Raw genomic sequence first — 21,660 nt, forward strand, 5'->3', positions numbered from 1 at the left:
GATGGAACATGGAAGTTCCACTCTTGCCTCTGGAAAATGCCAAGGAGTGGTGTTGCAGCTACTTATCCTCACAGAAAGCTCCCCACAGTATCCCATTTGTCATAGGTAAGGACAATGAGGGACACAAAGATGTTTTGATCTATCAGAAGAATGCTGAGATAATACTCTACTTTACATCTTTTCCCCACAGTTTTTCTGTTCTCCCATCTCTACCTCAGACTTAAAAGTTGATGTTAACTAGCTACGAGACTAAATCCACACAAAACTTGACCTGTTAGCTTGAAATGGGATGAACCCAGGAATGGAGAGGCATCAGTTTCTACTTTCTGCAGTGTTGGGATAGTTCATTCTTTAGAGTGTAAATCCTCACAATCTTAGGCCTTGTCTACATTGGCACATTCTGTCAAGAAAAACTACCTTTCGATCACAAAAACCTCTGAGCATCCATAATACCATACAACAGATATGGTGACATGTGGAAAACGTCCACCTCTGCGAGGGACTTTTGTCTGTATGCTGTTGACAATCATGCTGTATGAACCAGGAGAGTTTTTGTTGAATTTATTGGACTTCAGAATGTATAGCCACTCTGGACATCAACTTGAGGTTGGTGCCCTTTGGCCACATAATGTTTACAGATAAAGAGATGCTCCCCTCCCACCTGCAAACCCCAGGAAATTTAAATCCATTTCCTGTGTCTGCGGCACATTGTGTGGTGGCATCTTTTCCAGGAAATGGGGTGGCAGTTCTAGACTCAAATGTGCCTCTGGTTGGAGCAATGCAGAGGTTTTGGATCTAACTGGTGTGTGGGGCAAAGATTTAGTGCAATTGGAGCTGCAAGTGATCTGTAAGAACTGGGATACATACAGTTGCATTTCTCAAGCCCTGTGTGACAAGGGGTATGAGCGAGACATCCTACAATGCAGAGCCAAGATCAAGGAGCTCAAACAGACGGTCTGGGGCTGCACCCAAAACATGCGGTATTTATAAAGAACTGGATGGAATTCTCAGGTGTGGACTCCATGACCAAACCCCCAGGACACTGTGGATAGTTCTCAGAAAAGAGCCAGAAATATTTGGCCCATATACACAGATATACATTGATGAAGAAACTGAAGAGGGCCAGGGGGTGAGGGTCAATCCACTGGCAACCTGCATGCCCAGCGGTGAGGAATTGTTCTCAAACGATGTTTGTGAAGACACTCAGCAACTCATCATTGAAGAGACATTGGGTGTTGAAGCAATGAAGGGACACAAGGTACATTGCAATGCAGGCAGGTGGAGTTGGTGGCTGAGTGGACAGCAGCCATGCAGGGTGGGATGGAGGTGGTGCCCCAGCAAGCAGTTGCTGTTCAGGTGGGGCTGGGTTGGGGCCTGAGTAGGTGGCGGCCATGTGGGGCAGGATTGAGGTGGTTCCCTGGTGAGCTGTGGCTGTGCAGGTGGGCCAGGTTGGTGGTCTATGCTGTCGGGAAGGGGAGGCAGAAGTACAGGATGACCAGAGGCTGTATTTCACTATGGCCAAATATAGTACTGATGCATGCACGGATAGCAATAGAATTTTCCTGGGAAGTGATGTCAAAGATTTGCCTGATGTACTTAATTTTGTCACAGAGATTCTATTGCAGGGCTATCTTTGCCCCACCCCCTTGTAAAACACTTTCCCAAATTAGCCCTCAACGTGTGCTGCTGGAACCAAGACAGCACATAGTTTGGCTTCACGAGGACTGGGGAGCCCCTCCCTACTGACCTCCAAAAGCCCACCCCAGGTTTGCTTGCTAATCTTCAGCCGGGATATGTCAGCAATTGCAGCCTGTGGACAAGTGTAGGATAATCAGAAATTGTTTCCTTGTACAAGTGCTACATAGCCACGGGCTATACTTTCTTGGGGAGTCATAATCAATTTTCCTCTCTCCCCACTTAACCCCTCAATTTAAAAAAAACACACCATTATAGACGTATCTGCAGAGATCTGCTTGCCTCCTCTAATTCTGATGAATCTGATGAATCCGAATCTGAATCCAAGGTTCCAAATTTGAACAGTCATTGGTGTCCGCTAGTAGGTCCATAATTAGGTATGCTGCAATCCGTGACATCTTCTGCATAGTGCTCACTACAAGGGCCAGAAGGCTATGATCCGTGTTTTCTCACCACCAGGGGCGGATGAGAGTGCCGCGGGGCCCCGGGCAGCGAAATTTCGCGGGGCCCCTCCTTTGACACAGTGCATGCGCGGGGCCTTGGGAAGCGTGCCCGGGGCAGTCTCCCCGCTCGCCCTGCCCTAAATCCGCCACTGCTTGCCACGATTGCTTGAGTTGGCATGAAATCCGGAAATCCCTAAGGATGTCTGAGAAGAAAAGAGATGGCAGATGGGACATTTTCCACATTCCCATCATGCCTAGCACTACATTGCACATTCCCACTTATTGCTTAGCATGTGAAGGTGATGAAAGGCACTATGGGATCCATGCCCACAATGCTTTGCTCTTTCTGTTGACTAGGGAGCTGTAGATATGGCCATGAGTTGTCTACAGCGTGTACTGAAAAAAGGGTTTGGTGGGTTTCCAGTTTTGGTGACTCCTGCCTGTTGATAGCACTTTCATCACCAAACTTTTCAAATGTAGACATAGCCTTAGAGTTTGCAGGATCTTTCTGTCCTCTAGGATCCTGAAGGCAAATTTTGGGTTTTGGCTTTCAATTCAGCAAAGTACTTAGTTCATTTTTAAGTTCTTTGCTGAACAGGGATGGACTTAAGTTCATGCTTAATAAGTTCATGTTTAAGTGTATTACCCGGTTCGGACTTTTTAGCTATTCATCCAAGTAGTGCAGAAACGTTGTCGAGTACACAGTACATAGGCAGAACATGAATCCCTGCACTACAGGAGGTCAACTAACCTGCCTCATTTCATCACCCCATTTGGAGTATGATGCACCTCCAGACATGCATGGAATGAACAGTCTCTGAATTCCTTTGAACACATGGATTACAACTGGTTAGCTCTTGCCCAGGCCTTACAAGGTAGTGAAAGAAGCTAGTGGCATTCTCCTGCTCCTGGCTGTATTCCAACACACTGACCCACACATTTCTTCAGAGCACCTTTTCCCAAGCCAGCCAGAAAACTCCAGCCCTGCATCTAAGTTCAACATGTAAATGAGGAAGTCACTGCTGAAGCAGAGGTGACTTCCACAATTGTTTGACAAATGTTTCTGTATACTGCAGCTTATTAGGAAGATAAAAGTATGAGCCTCAAGGTAATGACTGTACCCTACATTTCAGCATATTAATGAATAATGAATGTACATGTTCTTGAGAAATACCTTATGTTCCTAATATTTTTTTCCCTTGTTCTAAATAAAATCATAGTGCTTTTTTGTATTCTAGGGGTTTTTTTAATGACCAGGGTTGGGGGATGGGAAAGTAATATACTCGTTTAAAAATAATGTCATCTTTTGGGGGAAAAAATCCCTGATTGTTTCAGCAAAATGGCCCTAAATCATTTATGAAAATATATCAGAGAATAATTTCCAAATGGATTTCTCACTCACAATAGTATTATGTGCAAGCCTGTCATAGCCCAGATACTTTAGTTTGACCTGGTTTGTAAAAGGATATTCAGAACTGCAAAATGTAATGTCAACTTTCATTAAATCTTTGACAAATGTATGTGCTCATTATTCAAACAGTGTTTCCACTGGCATATTCTATTTATCCTCCACTGCTTTGCTGAAGGTTTAGAAGTACCAATTCCTTGGGAAGACTACTTGTGTTTTTGGACTCTTTTTTCTGTTTCAATGACCTTTGAAAAGGACTATCAACAGCCTAATGTTGAGTGCTATCTGAACAAATATTCTAGCTTTTAAAAGTTATTTTAGGATAACATTATTATGATGTGGTGTGTCTCAGTAGATGCTGAGTATTTTATGGAATTAACAAGTTTATTATAATTTAATACACTTTGTTTATATTCTCCTACAGTATCCACAGTCTTGCTTATTTAGATGATCAAAAACAACACTGAATGTAATACCACAGTTGAAATATATATATAAACTAATGTGCATATAAAAACTCATTGTCATAATTAATTTTTAACAGAGAAAGGAAGAAGTAAATAAAAAAGGATACATGACTTAGTACATTGTGATTGTGTCCAAAAACTGAGGAGTAATATTGTGCACATCCAATAGGAAGAGCAGCCTTCCTAGAATGTCTTGATTAAGAAGGACTGAATTTCTATCTTCCATCAAAAGCTCTGCCAGAATAACATAGCTGGCGAAAAAATATTATCTATTCAGTGTGCATTTAAAACAACAATGTCTAAAGCCAAATTTCCCGACTTGGGAAAAAAGTCTCAGGTGTAGCAGTGTTAGTCTGTAACTTTAAAAATAACATTTAGTCCTGTGGCACCTTAGAGACAACAAAATTATATGTTTTTGGTAGTCTCTAAGGCAGGGGTGGCCAACCCATTCTGGGCAAAGAGCCAAGATATCAGTGGAACCAGCGTGAAGAGCTGGGGACCTTTAAGAAAATGCTTTTAGAGACTTTTTGGCCACATCAGGCTCCTGCCGGCCGACGCCATCTTTAATGGCTGTGCCAGACAGCTCCCCACCCAGGTCAGCACAAGAAGCTGGGAGGAGAAGGCCATTCTGTGGGGTATGGGGACAGCTTTATGAACCATGGAGGGGGGAGGGCTTTGTGAGCCGCACCCAATGGCAGAGGAGAAGAGCCGTGGGTTGGCCACGGCTGCTTTAAGTTGTCATAGGACTACTCGTTACTCCTTGGAGACAAAACTTGACTTTGCCAAGGCTACATGGAAAGGGTAATGTGTAGCCACGTTGCTCCAAGAGCACATCAGAGAAAGAAATGTGACTCTGAAAAAGAGGAAGTAATTTGCTATTGGCTAACATCAATAGCAGACTACTTCCCTTTCTGCATCAGTTCTCTGGTTAGAGTGTGGAGAAGAAATGACTGTTCATTCTTTACCCACTTCCTGTCCACAAGCAATGGGGGGGTTGGGGGTCCATCTGTCCAGAGGAGCCTGCTCTCCTTATGCTGTGCTCAGGTCAGTGATGTGGGCAGGCCATTCAATGAATCAAGGGGCCATCTTAAATCCCATTGAACCCCTATGGGACGTATAGCGCAAATGACAATAAGACCCTGTATGATTAGGGAACCAGAGCAGTTTGATTCCTTTTATACTTCATGGTTGTAAGTCAAACTAATTGATATTAGAGAATTTACTGTAAATGCCCTCTGCATTTACACCTTGGCACTCCCACCCTTTTTCTGAAGGCGTGTTCTTGCTTGTTCGGTCAGAACCAGTGGTTCCTCAACAATAGTTGCTGAGTAATTTATCCCAAGTAGTTCAACTTCCAGCTTCTGTCCAACTTTGCTGAGTTCTGTGGGGACATATGCAAAAGCCAAACTCTGCTGGGTACCGTAGCTATAATTTCCAGATGTGGTGTTGCCAACAACCTGGAAAAAAAAAACCAACAAATGTTTATCCTTATTTCTACTAAATGAGCTTTGCACAATACTCATTTCTTCTTTTTAAAAATATATCTTACACTATTTTGAATACTTTCATCCTTTGTGTCATGCAGTTCACAGTATTCTGTTTTTGGTGCTATCAGGTAAGTTGGAGATGTCTCAACCAAAGAACCACTGGAAAAATCACCAGCAGGATGCTAAATTCCTATTACAATTAAGATTTCACCTGAAACAAGTGCTATTTACATTTTATATTTATGCTGAGTATTTGTATTGACTGTTAATGAATGTTTCAACATCTACTCTATAGTCAGGTGGTCTGGTGGCCTAAACTTTGGTTTGTGGTTTTGTTCATTTCTTCTATGCAAATACTTTTGAAATATACTGGAAGTAGAATCCTGTACTTGCAAAAGGATAAAATGGGTGATCTTTTCCATTTCTAATTTAAGAGATTCTAATTGTCAAATTCTTGTGTAAAATTAGTACTTGCTATCCTACACGGAAATTCAAAAATTATATTATTGTCCCAAACTGTCTTGTTCTAGTAAAAATAATCTGAAACACAGTCCTAGAGAATTAATTATAGTTTATTTTAAAGTGATGTGTAGTACTTACTCTGCCATTATGCCACACACTTTCATTTCCCTCTGGGTCAACATTAGCTGTTTTCAAGGTGAGATACACCAGTCGCCGTTTAAGCCCCTTTTCTTTAATCTGTTTCAGCGCTTGCTTTCCTATGAAATCTGCTGGCTGAAAAAGCAGAAGATAATGATGATGAATTATTATATAAGCCCTGTGACAAGGTTATAGATTCAAGTATTTAAATGTCTTAAACTTGTTTTCTCATCAATTAAATATTATATAAAAATGCAGATTAAATCAAACCTTGTGGCAAATATTATTTCTTGTCCACAAACATGACACGATCAGATATTTTTCCTCTTTTTTTAGTTTAGATCTGAGACCTTTAAAACCCAGTATTCTAATTATAGGAAAAATAAATTTGCAATAAGATCCAGTATACAGCAATAGTGGTTGTTTACACTGGCTCCCTTAGTAATCTGAGCCAGAATGCCAGTACCTCTTTCAGGATATAATGAAATCATCTGGGCCATTGGCACATCACTACACAGACTACTATGGCCCTACTCCTCACTGGGATCCAGCATCTTGCTTGGACACAAGAATCATTTGCAAAAGTGACTAGAGCACCCCACATTCCTCTTTGGTCCCTCTGCTTCAAGAGGTGGAGTTGGCATTTTCTTCCCTAACCAGCAGGGGTTTCTGTGTCAGGATGTGCTCTTCTTCCTACAGGACCTAACACTTCATGAGTTAGAGTAGCACCTCGACTATGACATCCTACCCTGTCAGCTGAACAGCAGTATCACTGGAAGCCTGCTTCCTCAGCCTCCCTAAAGAGGAACAGCAGCTACCCTGATCCTCACCGCTAGATCAGAGAAAATATGCTGTGGGAGGAGGCAGTCTTCCACTTGATCAGTAGTGTCACTCTGGCAATTTATGTGTGAATGAAGCTAGCAACAGAATGAAAGGATCAATGTGAGAAAGAGAAGGTGCAGGTAAGCCAGCACACAGACACGTAACTGAGCCATTAGCATGATGCGGGGAGAGGGGGGAGGGTGCTTTCCCATGTTACTAGGTAAACTGGAGGACTTAAAAACATGCTAGCAAAAGAGATTCATATTCAATCTTACCCTGGAAGATCTCTGTAGAGAGGAGAGTCCTGTCCAGGGATATAAGGAAACAAGAGGGCTGTGTCTACATTGGCACCCCTTTCCGGAAAAGGGATGCTAATGAGACCAGTCGGAATTGCAAATTCCGCGGGGGATTTAAATATCCCCCGCGGCATTTGCATGAACATGGCTGCCGCTTTTTTCCGGCTCGGGGCTTTGCCGGAGAAAAGCGCCAGTCTAGACGGGATCTTGCGGAAAATAAGCCCTTTTCCGCAAGATCCCTTATTCTACTTTAGGAATAAGGGATCTTGCGGAAAAGGGCTTATTTTCCGCAAGATCCCGTCTAGACTGGCGCTTTTCTCCGGCAAAGCCCCGAGCCGGAAAAAAGCGGCAGCCATGTTCATGCAAATGCCGCGGGGGATATTTAAATCCCCCGCGGAATTTGCAATTCCGACTGGTCTCATTAGCATCCCTTTTCCGGAAAGGGGTGCCAATGTAGACATAGCCGAGGAGAAATCAAGAATAAACAGAAATGGCTGATCAATGTTATTGAATTAATTTCTGTGTAGCTCCTCAAACAAATGCCTATATATCTTATTTAATATCTTTTTGGCAGCCATGCTCCAGATTATTGGAGATGACCTCCCAGACGGAGTTGAAATAACCTACAGGATGGATGGTAGCCTCTTCAATCTGGGCCACTTCAGAGCCAAGACCAAGACCACAATAATGTCAGTAGTAGAACTCTAATACACTGACGATATCCAGGTCAGTGCCACCTCACAAGATGGGCTCTAAGCAATCGTTGACATTTTCTCCATGGCCTACCACAGGTTGGGACTGACTTTCAATGCACGAAAAACCAAGGTTCTCTTTCAGCCAACACTCATCATATCTGAACCAACCATCATGGTGAACTACCAAGTCCTGGTGAATGTCAACAGCTCCCCTTATCTCAGAAGCTATCTGTCCAGCAATGCTGACATCAATGATGAAACATGCCACTGAATCTCCAGCGCCAGCGCAGCTTATGGATGTTTACAGAGGCAAGTCTTTGATGACTGTGATGTTAAGATGCGGACCAAGACTGATGTTTACAATGCCATAGTCATCCCAAGGTTGCTGTATGGTGCTGAAGCCTGGATGCCCTCTAGATGACATATTAAAGATCTGGAGAAATTCCGCCAAAAGTACCTGAGGAGAATATGGGGCATCACGTGGCAGAACAGACAGACCAACATTAGTATCCTCATAGAGGCTGACTCTTGTAGCATTGAGGCAATAGTTGCCTACAGGCAGCTACGATGGTCTGGTCACATGGTCAGGATGCCTGACACATGCTTGCCTAAACAGATTTTCTATACTAAGGACCAGAACGAGGTTTTGTGGTGGGCAGAGGAAGCACTACAGGAATGTTCTTAAGAACACCTTGATAAAGTGTGGCATTGACATTGACACCTGGGAGAGGCAGGTGAAGGATCGCGTAACATGGAGGACTACCATCAAGGATGGTGCCCAACACTTTGAGGTCAAGCGACATCTCTGTGAAGAAGATCAGAGAGCCCAATGTAAGGAGCGTGTCCAGGCCCATATTGGCACCACTGGTGTTGGCGCTGCTGCAGATAGAGATCTCATATACAACCACTGCCAGAAAGTGTTCCTTGCCAGAATTGTCTTAATTTCTCATCTACACACTCAACAGTTATAGGTGTCCAAGGGGAAATCTTACTGAATTCGAGGGATAAGAGAGAGAGAGAGAGAGAGAGAGAATTTCCCACCTTTCCATTCAGAGTGCAACATATTAATTTACATGTTTTTATAAAGAAAGGTGCAGGATAGTATAGTGGAATCTGTGGTTTATATGTTATTGTCGCTAAACAGTATCTGCGTACACAGAATCAGAATCCCTATTACATGGGACACATTCATAGAATCATAGAATAATAGGACTGGAAGGGACCTCGAGAGGTCATCGAGTCCAGCCCCCCGCCCTCAAGGCAGGACCAAGCTCCGTCTACACCATCCCTGACAGATGTCTATCTAACCTATTCTTAAATATCTCCACAGAGGGAGATTCCACCACCTCCCTTGGCAATTTATTCCAATATTTGACCACCCTGATAGTTAGGAATTTTTTCCTAATGTCCAATCTAAACCTCCCCTGCTGCACTTTAAGCCCATTACTCCTTGTCCTGTCCGCAGAAACCAAGAGGAACAAATTTTCTCCTTCCTCCTTGTGACACCCTTTTAGATATTTGAAAACCGCTATCATGTCCCCCCTTAATCTTCTTTTTTCCAAATTAAACAAGCCCAGTTTATGAAGCCTGGCTTCATAGGTCATGTTCTCTAAACCTTTAATCATTCTTGTCGCTCTTCTCTGTACCCTTTCCAATTTCTCCACATCTTTCTTGAAATGTGGCGCCCAGAACTGGACACAGTACTCCAGCTGAGGCCTAACTAGTGCAGAGTAGAGCGGCAGAATGACTTCACGAGTTTTGCTTACAACACACCTGTTGATACAACCTAGAATCATATTTGCTTTTTTTGCAACAGCATTAATTAAAGAAAAGTGCTACAGTTCCATAGCCAACACAAACCAACTCATTTCAAGTGCCAACTTTGTCTCCCTTGTTATCTGGGAATGGCTACTCTGACTGGAACCCTATATACCACATAGAAATTAAAATGACTGAATAAATACATGTTATTACAGAATCAAGCTTTTCCTACCCATGCTGATAGACATTCAGACTGAAACCTGACAAAGAATAGTTCCACCTGACTGTTTTATTAAAATAGATTAAAATAATATCTTTACATCTTTATGTAATAAAATAGTGAATCAAACACGGGAGTCTGCCAGCACGAAACTCTGCCTACACCATATTGCCCCTACTGTGACCATATTATGTGCTGGATCACTTTTAAACTTTCCATGAGAGAACTGTGACCCACAGTTTGGGGAATACAGTATCTTTGGCTAACTCTTGATGGAAAGATGATGTTTGCCGAAGAGGTTAATTGGTGTGGTTTAGGTGGCCAACGAACCCAATTTGTGCCTTGCAGATTTCCCCCACAGAAGTGACAAATGTAATCTAGGAGGTTGGCTAGTCTGTTGTGCCTTTTCTTTCCTCCTTTGTTCATTCTCTGATGAGCATGTCTGTTCTCCTCAAAGTGAGCCGTGGCTTGGTGTATGGTGTGGCACACTGTTCTGTTCCACACTAAGACTTCCCAGTATATTGAGTTGATGCATCCCTGTTTAAGGTGCACCTTCAGTATGTCCTTGACATGCTTCTGCTGCACTCCACAAGCCCTTCATCCCTGACGTGACTGAGAAGAATACTTGTATCAGGAACCGTGACAGGCATACATACACAGTGGCCAGCCCAGCAAAGTTCTCTTCACAGCCACTGAGTACTAAAAGGTCCTTTAAATGTGCCTTAGACAACACTGGGGTCTTGTTAAGTTTGGACTGTAGTTAGTCAGGAGGTTTGCCTCAGACCTGCTTTCCAAGGGGGACCCTACCAAGAGTACAAAATCTCCAGATGATGAAGCTCTCAGAGGCTTTAGTCCAAGTCTCTCCACCTCTCCCTGCAGTATATCAGGGAGAAATAGATTATCACATAGCACTGAAATGGTGCCTAATGTGGTGAACTCATTTTTACCATTCTCTTTTCTGGAGTATTTATCATGCTATTATTTCACTTCAGTTACTTTTAGGTGGAATAGGGATGAAGTGAGAAGAAACCCATTTATTTAAATATTTCTCACTTCCACAATGCTTTTTACTCAAGATTACAGAGGAATCTACACTACCATAAATCAATCATTTATAAATGGAAAAACAGTTTGCATGAAGGTTAATGCAGCATAATCAGAGCCTTGAGTATGACCTGACAACAGATGTGCACCGTTTTAATAGGTCACTTCCAGATTAACTGTATAGATTACAGTTAATTCTAATGAGTATATGAATCACTGGCACACTGAGGACTGCTAAAAATGTTTGCTTTCCACCTGTTAATTTTTCAGTATCAGAAATGTATGAAAACTTTTAGAGCAGGAAATTTGCAATATATAAATTCTAAGGCTATGTCTACACTGCAGGCTTCTTGAGCAAGAACTGTTTGTGCAAGAGTTCTTGTGCAAAAGTTCTTGCGCAAGAGAGCATCCACACTGGTGAGACGCTCTTGCGCAAATACCTCCCCCCTGGAACCACTCTGGACAGGGCAAAAGGTCACTAGTACCTTCCACGGTGGGTGCCAGAGCCCCGCTGAGACACATGCTTAAAGGGATCTCCCTGGACAGCCGTTTTTCTGCTGATGCATGCTTTGGGTCCTCTTGTAGGGACTGAAAGCTGTAGCAGTGCTTGTTGTGGTTGCCCCGAGCCTCTTTGGACACCACAGCTTTTGCCCTAGTGCCTTTGGGGACTTTGCCATCGTCGTCTTGTGCCATGGAGCCAGAGATGGCCCTGTGCCTGAAGGCACTGGGGCAGGGATGGGGGAAGCCCTGTCACCCAGGGAGTTGTGCCATTTCTCCTCATATACCCCTGCTGGGGGGGGCCTCCGGTGCGAGGGGGCCCTGGTGTGTTTGGGGGGAGAGGGTATCAGAAGGGGGTGGGCACCCCCCAAGGGATCATGCACCCGCCTGGTCTCATTCTGTGCATTCCCTGTGTTTGTGTGTGCCCTTCTGCAGGTTTCCAAGCCATCAACAAAACAACATCCTCCTCAAGAGGGTCATCCGCCTGAGCAACGTGGACGCAACCGTGGCTGGCTACACTGCCCTGGGATTCCCCAACTGTGGGGGAGCCAAGGATGGGACCCACATCCCCATCTGGGCGCCGGAGCATCGAGTGGCCCACTTTATCAACTGGAAGAGGCACTTTTCGATGGTGCTCCAGGCCCTTGTGGACTACTGTGGCCACTTCACAGACATTTATCTGGGGTGGTTGGGCAGAGCACATGACACCCACATCCTAAGAAATGCCAGCCTGTTTTGCAGGCCAAAGGCAGGCACTTTCTTCCCCCAGTGGGAATTGACAGTTGGGAATGTCCACATGCCACTGTGCATTGTGGGGGACGTGGTCTCCCCCTTGATGCTGTGGCTGATGCAGCCATACTCCGGATGCATGGACCTCAGCTGGGAACAATTCAACCTGCACCTGAACCTGGCCTGCAACCAGGTGGAGTGCGCCTTTGGCCGCCTGAAGGCAAGATTCCGTTGCCTGCTCACCTGTCTCGAAATGGGTGAGCAGAACATCCCGGAAGTGGTCGCAGTATGTTGTGTGCTGCACAATGTTGTGGAACGGAATGGAGAGGCCTTCCCTCCAGGGGTGGATGGCAGGCTCGGCCAGTGCCTGGGCCATGCGGCCAAAGATGACAGCGTACTGGCGCCGGGACCAGGGGTCCTGGAGAGCTTCCTCCTGGCCTCACAGATCGAAGAGGGCCTCCACCTCTGCAGTGGACCAGCATGGGGCACGCTGCTTTGTGCCCCTCCGGGCCTGTTGGGAGCCCTGGGGTGGCTCCTGGGATGGGGATGCAGGCTCTTGATGTGGCTCAGGGGCAGATATGGCCTGAGCTGACGCACTCAGAGCTATGTGGTGGAGCTACTGGCTGTGGTGCTGCTGTCATGTGGCTTCTGCAAGATGCCTGGGCCATTTAGTGGGGGGCCGGCAAGCAGGAACTAGCGAATTGTGATTGTTGGTACGGAGTGTCCAAACGGCCACCTGCGTTTTTTCCTGGGGGCCAGTTTTTGCGCAAAAACTCCCTGTAGCCTGTCCACACTGCCTTCTTGCGCAAGAGCTCTTGTGCAAGACAGCTTATTCCTCGTACCAAGCATCAGAGGTCTTGCGCAAGAAGCCCTCTCTTCCAACACTCTACTGTATATTTTCTTGCACAAGAATGCGCGTGCAATATAGACGCTCTGCAAGTTTTTGTTCAAGAACAGCCATTCTTGCACAAGAAGCCTTTAGTGTAGACATAGCCCAGGGCTACGTCTACACTGGCATGATTTTCCGGAAATGCTTTTAACGGAAAAGTTTTCCATTAAAAGCTTTTCCGGAAAAGCGCGTCTAGATTGGCAGGACGCTTTTCCGGAAAAGCGTCCATGGCCAATCTAGACGCGCTTTTCTGCAAAAAAGCCCCGATCATCATTTTCGCGATCGGGGCATTTTTGCGAAAAACACTACTGTGCGGTCTACACTGGCCCTTTTCCGGAACAGTTTTCCGGAAAAAGACTTTTGCCCGAACGGGAGCAGCATAGTTTTTCCGGAAAAGCACTGATGATTTTCCATTAGATCGTCAGTGCTTTTCTGGAAATTCAAGCGGCCAGTGTAGACAGATGGCAAGTCTTTCCGGAAAAGCAGCTGATTTTCCGGAATAACTTGCCAGTGTAGACACAGCCCAGATGTTTCTAGCATGTCTACTGTTATTTTAATTAAATATGTAAGTCTAAATCCTTATCCTATTACTTTTAATGTAGAGTAACTAGGCCTGTCTAGAAAAGGTACACTTCCGATTTCCAGCAGGGCATGTTTGGAGCATTTTTATATGATGGCCACATTCCATCCTGACAAATCCTATGCAACTCCTCTGCCAATGGCAGTCTGATGATCCCTGCTTCATCCTATACTGTATATTCTTGACTGGAAGAGTAGACAAGGAATGATGCACTCTAGGATTCCTGGACCTTGTTAAAATACACTAGAATGATTTTTAAAAAAAATAACAAAACTAAAGACATTCTCACCAAATCAGTGTGGCTAATCCAATCTTGCTATTTCTATAATAATTGGGCATGCAAATCACTTGTATGGTAAACAAACTTCCAGTATTTATGCATCTTTGGTTTGGTTTTAGATTCTGACCACTGAAATAAAATTAAGATATAGGAAACTGGTTTAGTCTAACTATGTCTGGCTATACTTGGTAACAATTGCTTCCTATTCTTACAAGGAAAATTAGTCATTACATTGCAACCTTTTCCATTTAGTTTGTCACTCTAAATATATAATGTAAAATAAAATTCCATTTTGAAGATACATTATAACTCACAATGGAACAAATATAGAGAAAATGGAAAATGGAGAAAAAGTAGGTTAATATGCAAGGGAGTGGTAAATAACAAGTCTAAGATCATGGTAAATTTAAACCTGGTTCTATCTTTTCTCAGTTTTAAAAGAATATTCACTCTAAGCTTTTTAGGTAAAATGGAATTTTCTAGAGAGATTAACTATTTAGCCAGAAAGAAGGTTTCAGCTGTGCAGAGCAAAGTGTGACCTGGTAGGCTTACACAGGACACATGAGCTCTTTAGCTGTATACTGGCTCTGATACCAATTCCCTCTGTGTCCTTGGGCAATGAACACAACCTCTTTTTCTCAGTGTCCCAGCATTAATAAGATGGGGATAATGACAATCTATACCTTAATTACAGGAGAATTGTAGTTTTGTTAGATCTAAATCAGAAGATATGCTGTCCCAGGGAGAGTGTCCTTAGGCATTACATGTGAGAGAGGCATAATTAACCAAACATCCTGACTTTAAGCTAAGGACCAAATCTAAATCCTTTTTAAGAGCAAGATAGGGACAATATCCATCTTGTGTTTATCTACTTGCTAACTGACCTGACCATGGGAGCTGCCACTAAAAGGTGTCAGCTAACACATGGTAACTAACCACAAGGCAAAATTAGAGTAAAAAGCAAGATAAATGGAGTTTTCACATGGAGAGGGCTTAACCAGTGTGTTAACCAGTAAATATCTTTATTCAAGCCCAAGTTCATAGTTTCGAACTTGTAAATGAACCCTAATTACAAGTTAGACACTATCAACTTGGGCTTGAGCAAAGATATTAACTGGTTAATGCACTAAAAAGGTAATTTCCTCGCCTTTTATAGTCACATTTCCACATCAAATTCTATGTATGGAACATATATATTATTTAGCTTCATTAACCTTGGTTTCACAATTGACATGTAACTGCTTTTGCTGTTATATATACCCTTGATTCTCTAATTTTCACTCCACTTCATCTGATGAAGTGGATTTTACCCACAAAATCTCATGACTGAATATATTTGTTAGTCTCTAAAGGTATGTCTACACAGCAACACTATTTCGAAATAACTAGCGTTATTTCATAAGAACGTAAGAATAGTCATACTGGGTCAGACCAACGGTTCATCTAGCCCAGTATCCTGTCTGCCGACAGTGACCAAGACCAGATGCCCCAGAGGGAGGGAACTGAACAGGTAATCCTCACGTGATCCCTCCCATCACCCATTTCCAGACAAACAGAAGCTAGGGACACTGCTTGCTAGCCACAGCAAGCAGTTATTTTGAAATAATGTTGAAATACTGTCAGGCTGGAGGACGTCTTACTCTGACTCCTGTAACCATCATAGTACGAGAGGTAAGGGAAGTCAGAGATAGAGTCCTCTATTTCAAAATAAGTGCCGTGTAGACACTCCCAATTTCAAAATAAACTATTTCGAAATAAGCTACGCAATTGAGCAATTGATGTAGCTCAATCTGTGTAGATTATTTCAAATTAAGCCATGCTGTGTAGACTCACCCTAAGTTGTCACAGGACCGCTCAATTAATTTTTGGTTTTAGTCATTTAAAATCATTGCTCTGGCTGTAGCAGGTCCAGGTTCATCTGCCTCCTGTATTCCTATGCCAGAGTGAGGAATGCAGAAAACTGTGTACTTTCCCCTGTCTCCCTGATAAAGGGGAACAGCTAGTTATGTCAGCCCTCCTGCCCTCCCTAAAGGTTTCCCCGGGGGTGGGAGGCTTGGGGCTCAGGCAATCCTGGGGAGGGGGGTGACTGCATATGCCAGCCAGGCTCTTTTACCTGCCTGGTGGCTCTGTCTGTTGCATCCTGGTATGAATGGAGGGGGAGCTACATCTCCCCCTACCCTCCCTAAAGGGTGTTGGGGGTGATGATGGAAGGTTCAGGAATTAGATAATCCTGGATGGGGGGATGGGGATGCATCCCCAGCCAGCCCCTTTAACCTATCTGGTGATTCTGTCTCTTCTATATGGTTTTATGAGAAACAACCCCATTCCAGTCACATCCAATTTTCCTGGCACAACCAACCCTTAACTTTGGTTTATGTTATGATAAGAGGAAACTGCATACTGAACTTGGTGGTCCTAGCTCTTACTGTTTAGGAGGACTTCTCAAACAGATGAAAAGAGGCACAGACAGACAGATTCATGCACAGATAAGCTCTCTGAAAGAAGATTTACCCAGCATTGCTCGGGTCCTTAAATCAAATAAATTTTGTTTTTCTTCATTTAAATAATTGTTCTGGGGTGTAGCTTGGGATGACGGGTTCAATATGCTGCCCCAGCTCTCTCTCACTACAGCAGTTTGGGGCCAGGTGAGAAGCACCTGGCCATGGCTGCTGCAGCTCCAGGGGGCGCAGCTGGGGGAGAGGTACATATCCCCCAGCTGAGAGACATACAGACACACAAACAGACAAACTCTCTGAAATATATAGTAGATAACTGTCCCTTTGTCCTCTCTGCTGGCCCAGTGGGGTTATTGCTGTCTGTCCCCATATCTGGCCAGTTGCTGCCTCCATGTGGCCATTCTACCACATGACTCTTTCCTACCAGATACATTCCTTACCATTTTATGAGAAACAATTGAATTCCAGTCACATCCCATTGGCTTTTCACACAACCAAACTTTACCTTGCTTTACGTAATGATAAGAGGAATCTGTGTATCAAATTTGATGGTTCTCGCTCTTACTGTTTAGGAGTTCTTGAACAAACAGACTCACAGTTGGACTGACAGACAGACACATGCATAGTAAGATTACCAATTTATTATTACCAGTTTATTATTAGTCAGATTTCTATCATCTATTAATACAAATTGCTGCCACTATCTCATCAGGTTTTAGAATATTTGGGTGAAACCAAAGGATTTGCATGAGACATCACCATTCCAAGTAATGTGTCCAAATGTTCTGCCAACTTAGCTTTTCAATGAGCTTAAGATTCTAAGGGGCTGTGTCTACACTGGCCCCTTCTTCAGAATAGCCATGCTAATTTAGAACTTTGGAATAGGGAAATGCGCGGGGGATTTAAATATGTCCAGACTGGCACGATCCTCCGGAATAAAGCCCTATTCCGGAGGATCTCTTACTTTCAAGTAGGAATAAGAGATCCTCCGGAATAGGGCTTTATTCCGGAGGATCGCGCCAGTCTGGACGCTCTTTTCTGGCTTTTCCCCAAGCCGGAAAAAAAGCGGCGGCCATGTTTATTTAAACCCCGCGGGGGATATTTAAATCCCCCGCGCATTTCCCTATTCCAAAGTTCTAAATTAGCATGGCTATTCCGAAGAAGGGGCCAGTGTAGACGTAGCCAGGGAGTTTATAATAGGCTGAATTTTTAGTAACTGGAAGATACACAAACTTTTAAAATAATTTCTCTGTGTAATTACTATGAATATTGATGGAGGCCATTGTCATGGTATAGCATTGATGGGTGCCTTGCAGAGTCTAATTCACAGTGTATGTGCCAAGAATACCTTTTGTTTCATGGAGACTGCCATTTGTTTCTTACATTTTCTTTGTACAGTTCCTATTCCTAACCTTTTCTAAGCATACTTTCTTATTTAAAAGGAGAAAAAAGGGAACAAATCATAAAATGAACTTTTCAAAGTATGTATGTCTTCTTACAATTCTGTAGTAAGAATAAAAACCAGTAACTTGGCATAATGAGAAAGTTTAGGCTTCTAAAAATCAAAAAATGGAATACCTCATTCAGAAGAGGTAAATAATGGGTAGCAGAGAATGCAAATATCTTTTAACAATGAAATACTGTAATTGATTGGGTAGACTACTTAGGAATGCTGGCACAAGGACAAATTATATATACATAGCTGCCCAACTGAGCAACGCAACATGAACATCTGCTGCAAGCTGCTATAACCACTGCATTACAACACACTGGAGACACAGACCATACAATATTTTGACATTAATTATTCTTAGTTGGATACTCTTGAATAATTTCAGGTCAGCCCTCCAAATGATATTCCCCTTACCAACTGCGTGGCAGATCATATCCCTCCGTAGGCAGAACATTTGATTGATTTCCTTTCCTGCAGCCAACTGGAGTTACAATTACACTGGACAAGACTCTTTTCTAGAGGAGACACAGTCAAGGCCAGTCAGTATAAAACAAGCTGTGATTTGGACAGACTGTCCTGTTCTTTTGCTCGACCTACCAACTCTACCTACCAACAAGCAGTCAGACTAAAGATATGCATAGAATAAAAACTGTGGAGACTAGTTGCCCCAAGGAGGCTCAGAATGCCTAGCCAAATGGCCAGTTTTAGTTCAGTCTAGGATGAATGTGGTGCAGGAATAAATGTTATACAGACAATAGAGTTTTGAGATCAGCTGAGAAAATCCAGGGTGATTTCAGACTTCATACAAGCAGTCTGGATCTGGAGACACATTTTCTGTTATTACAATTCAACTACCTTTACACCGATGGAGAATTTGGCCCCTAGATTTTAAACTCTTGAAGCAAGGGTGAACTATGGGAAAAGATTCAGTGGGTAAATAAATGGGTTGGGGCACCAATGTTAGTGCCATATTTGGAAACCTAGTAGGAAGAGATTTAAGATCCAGATGTTAATTTGAATACAAAGAAAAAAAAGCTACACCCCAAGCAATTCAGCTCTGATAGTCCTCTGATCCAAGATTCAATCTCTTCCCAATGCAGTGTTCCCGTGCACAGCACATTTTCACAGGTAATTAATCATCCCCACCCTGTAAGTCAGCTCTATGCATGGCCCCTGAGGCTCTGACTGCACGGAGTTGATTAATCACCCGTGAAGCTGTGCTGCCACATGGGTTAGATGGAACACTGTCCCAGTACCTTCTGCTTTCTTTCTCTCCTTACTTCATTCCCTTGTATACCACATAACTACATCAGCACTTCCTAAGTGCTGCCTCATGCCCTCCCCAGATTTGTATTCTATCACTCTTACTAGGGAGAAGGTGCAGCAAGGAATCTATCCATTCTCCTCTAGGTCCTGTGCACTGCCATCTTCCTTCTTCTGCAGGCTGAAGGGGCCAGCAAACTGGAGAAGAAAGGATCTATGATGGGGAAAACGAGCTGCTGGAAGTTCTGAAGCCCTGTGGCCAGGGGACCTGGTTAGCAAATGCCAACAATGCCATCCCTTAGATCTCTTGACACTGATGGTAGGAGGGTGGATTAATGTGAAGCAACATTAATCATTTGCTATTGTTAGACAAACACCTCCATTATGAGGTCAGGGATCTTCTCACTCAAATAAACAGAAGTAATTTAAGTACTGAAAAATGTAAATTAAGTCCAAAGCTACTTTTGAAGACTGGTTGTTCCCTAGCATTTTCTCACCCAACCCTGACTTCCTGACTCTGAAACCACTGGGCCTCTCCCAGGAAAGTGGCTCTCGATGAGTCTTTTGTTCAAGGAGGAACATCTTGTGAAACTACTGCCCAACCACTCTGAGGGCTCGATTCTTCACTGTCATAGAGCTTGTGTAGCCACTTATACCTATGAACAGGGCTCGCAGCACCGCGGCAAGCCCCGCTCGCCAGCTGCACTCTCCGGCAATCTGCGCATGCGCAGATCGCGCGACCCCAGCTCTTCCGGGTTGTAATCTACTCGCCTGTGGCGAGTAGATTACATAGTTTGTCGAGCCCTGCCTATGAAAACTAAATGCCGAGCGGGTGTAAAACATACCACATCAGAACAATAGAATTTTATGGCCACTTTGCACAGCTGTAAATGAGTACATATGATGGAAGGCACTAGAGAAACAGACCCAATGTCTGTTTTCATTCCTGCCACATTTACCTTCTGCACTTTGCAGTGAGTATTGTGTGTAATATATGCCATCATGTGCCAGCAATGCCCCTCTACAATCTACACTGGCCAAAGTGGATTATCTCTATTCAAGAGTATAAATGGACACAAATCAGAGAGCAAGAACAGTAACATTCAAAAACCAGTAGGAGAGCACTTCAATCTCCTTCGACCAGGGCCGGCCTTAGGCTGATTCGTCCTATTCCCCCGAATCGGGCCCCGTGCCTAAAGGGGCCCTGCGCCCTGAACCCGGAAGCATGGGCAGTGAGTTATATGGGCTAGTGATGCCCATTCTCCAATATTCAGAGCAGGGGGCCCTGCTCCACCAGTATGCAGAGCTGGGTCTCTCCCCCGGCCCTGCCTGGAGCGGGCCCCGCCCCCCATGCATCCTCCCACCACAGCCCCAGAGCTTCCCCCCTAGCCCCAGCCCGTCCCTGCCGTGCACAGCTTTAAGTCCGGCTCCCCCTCACTGGCGTGCACTGCCAGCTGCTGCTGCCACGCACGGCATTCCCAGGTAAGTGGGGATACACCCGGGCATGACGTGACGTCCCGGCCCGGGACTTTAAAACTGCTTGGCACCGCGTTGCACTGCGTGGCCTAGCTCCGGGTTCAGAGTCCGGGGACTGCTGGGGCCCGAGCGCAGACTCTGGCCCCACAAAGTGGAAGGCAGAAGGTAAGGTAAGGGGAGGAGGAAGAGAAGGGGGAGGAAGGAGCTTGTGTGGAGGGGGAAGGGAAAAATGGGGGAGGAAGGGGCTTGTGCGGAGGGGGAAGAAAGGGGAAGGCACCAAGAGACAGGGTGGAGGAGAGACAAATGCCAGGGGTCCAAGTGGAGACAAGGAGGAAAAGAGCAGGAGGGAAGGAGTCAGTGGGAGGGGGACAGGGTGATGCTGTGAGAAGAGAGGGTAAGGGCATTGGGGACTAGAGGGGGAAGGGGAAGGTGCTGGGAGAAGGCTTGAAAGAAGGAGTGGGCATGAGAAAGATGGGGATGGAACAAGTCATGTGTGAGGGCACAGAGGGGCATGAGGGAAATGGGGGCAGAGAGTGGTGTGGGGGTGGGCATCAGGGAAAAAGAGGGCAAAGTGGACAGGGGCAGTGAGGGAAGGGGGAGGCACCAGGAGGGTGCAGGGGTAAGGGAAGGTGCAGATGCTAGGGAATTCTGGGGGCGAAGCAGAAGGGCAGATACCTGCAGGGAAGGGACCAGCACCAGAGGAGAGAGGCAGGGCAGGTGTGTAGAGGGAGATGTTAGAAGAAGGGATGAGGAGGGGTAGCTAGAGATGATCAGAGTGGGGCTACTGGAGGAGTGGGCACAGGGGGCAGAGAAGGGCTGGTGGAGGGGGGCAGGTCTCAGGAGGGCTGAGGGCAGTGAGAAGGGCAGGAGTCAGGACAGCAGAGGAGGGTGAGGGGTTGGGGGTGCAGCAGGCACCAGGGGAGCTGATGGAACAAGGGGAGGAGACATGGCAGCAGAGAGAAAAGGTAAAGTTTTATAAAATATTTATTAATAACTTGGGTGTCACAGTGGCACATCCAAACAAGCCACATGAACTCAATACTGGTGCACAACACAAAATTCATTCTGCTCATGGGAGGAAACTCTTAGGCTATGTCC

The 21,660-nt window shown here is 44.7% G+C and overlaps 1 protein-coding gene across 3 annotated transcripts in view; it reads right to left on the reverse strand.

Moving 5' to 3' along the window:
* Positions 1-574: 574 nt before the first annotated feature.
* The window catches only part of DMGDH (dimethylglycine dehydrogenase), a 72,123-nt gene continuing 51,037 nt past the window's right edge, over positions 575-21,660 (reverse strand). For 2 of the 3 annotated variants that reach the window (XM_006119142.4, XM_025182630.2), the window contains 2 exons: positions 6,101-6,235; positions 575-5,470 (listed from right to left, as the gene is read on the reverse strand). In XM_006119142.4, coding sequence (XP_006119204.1) covers positions 5,255-5,470; positions 6,101-6,235 — 351 coding nt within the window. In that variant the 3' untranslated portion in view covers positions 575-5,254. Of the gene's footprint in view, positions 5,471-6,100; positions 6,236-18,237; positions 18,339-21,660 lie in introns of all 3 variants that reach the window. The other variant, XR_012904868.1, reaches the window with a different exon arrangement.

This window comes from Pelodiscus sinensis, chromosome 6 (genome assembly GCF_049634645.1).
Source record: "Pelodiscus sinensis isolate JC-2024 chromosome 6, ASM4963464v1, whole genome shotgun sequence".
In the NCBI taxonomy this organism is placed as follows: Eukaryota; Metazoa; Chordata; order Testudines; family Trionychidae; genus Pelodiscus; species Pelodiscus sinensis.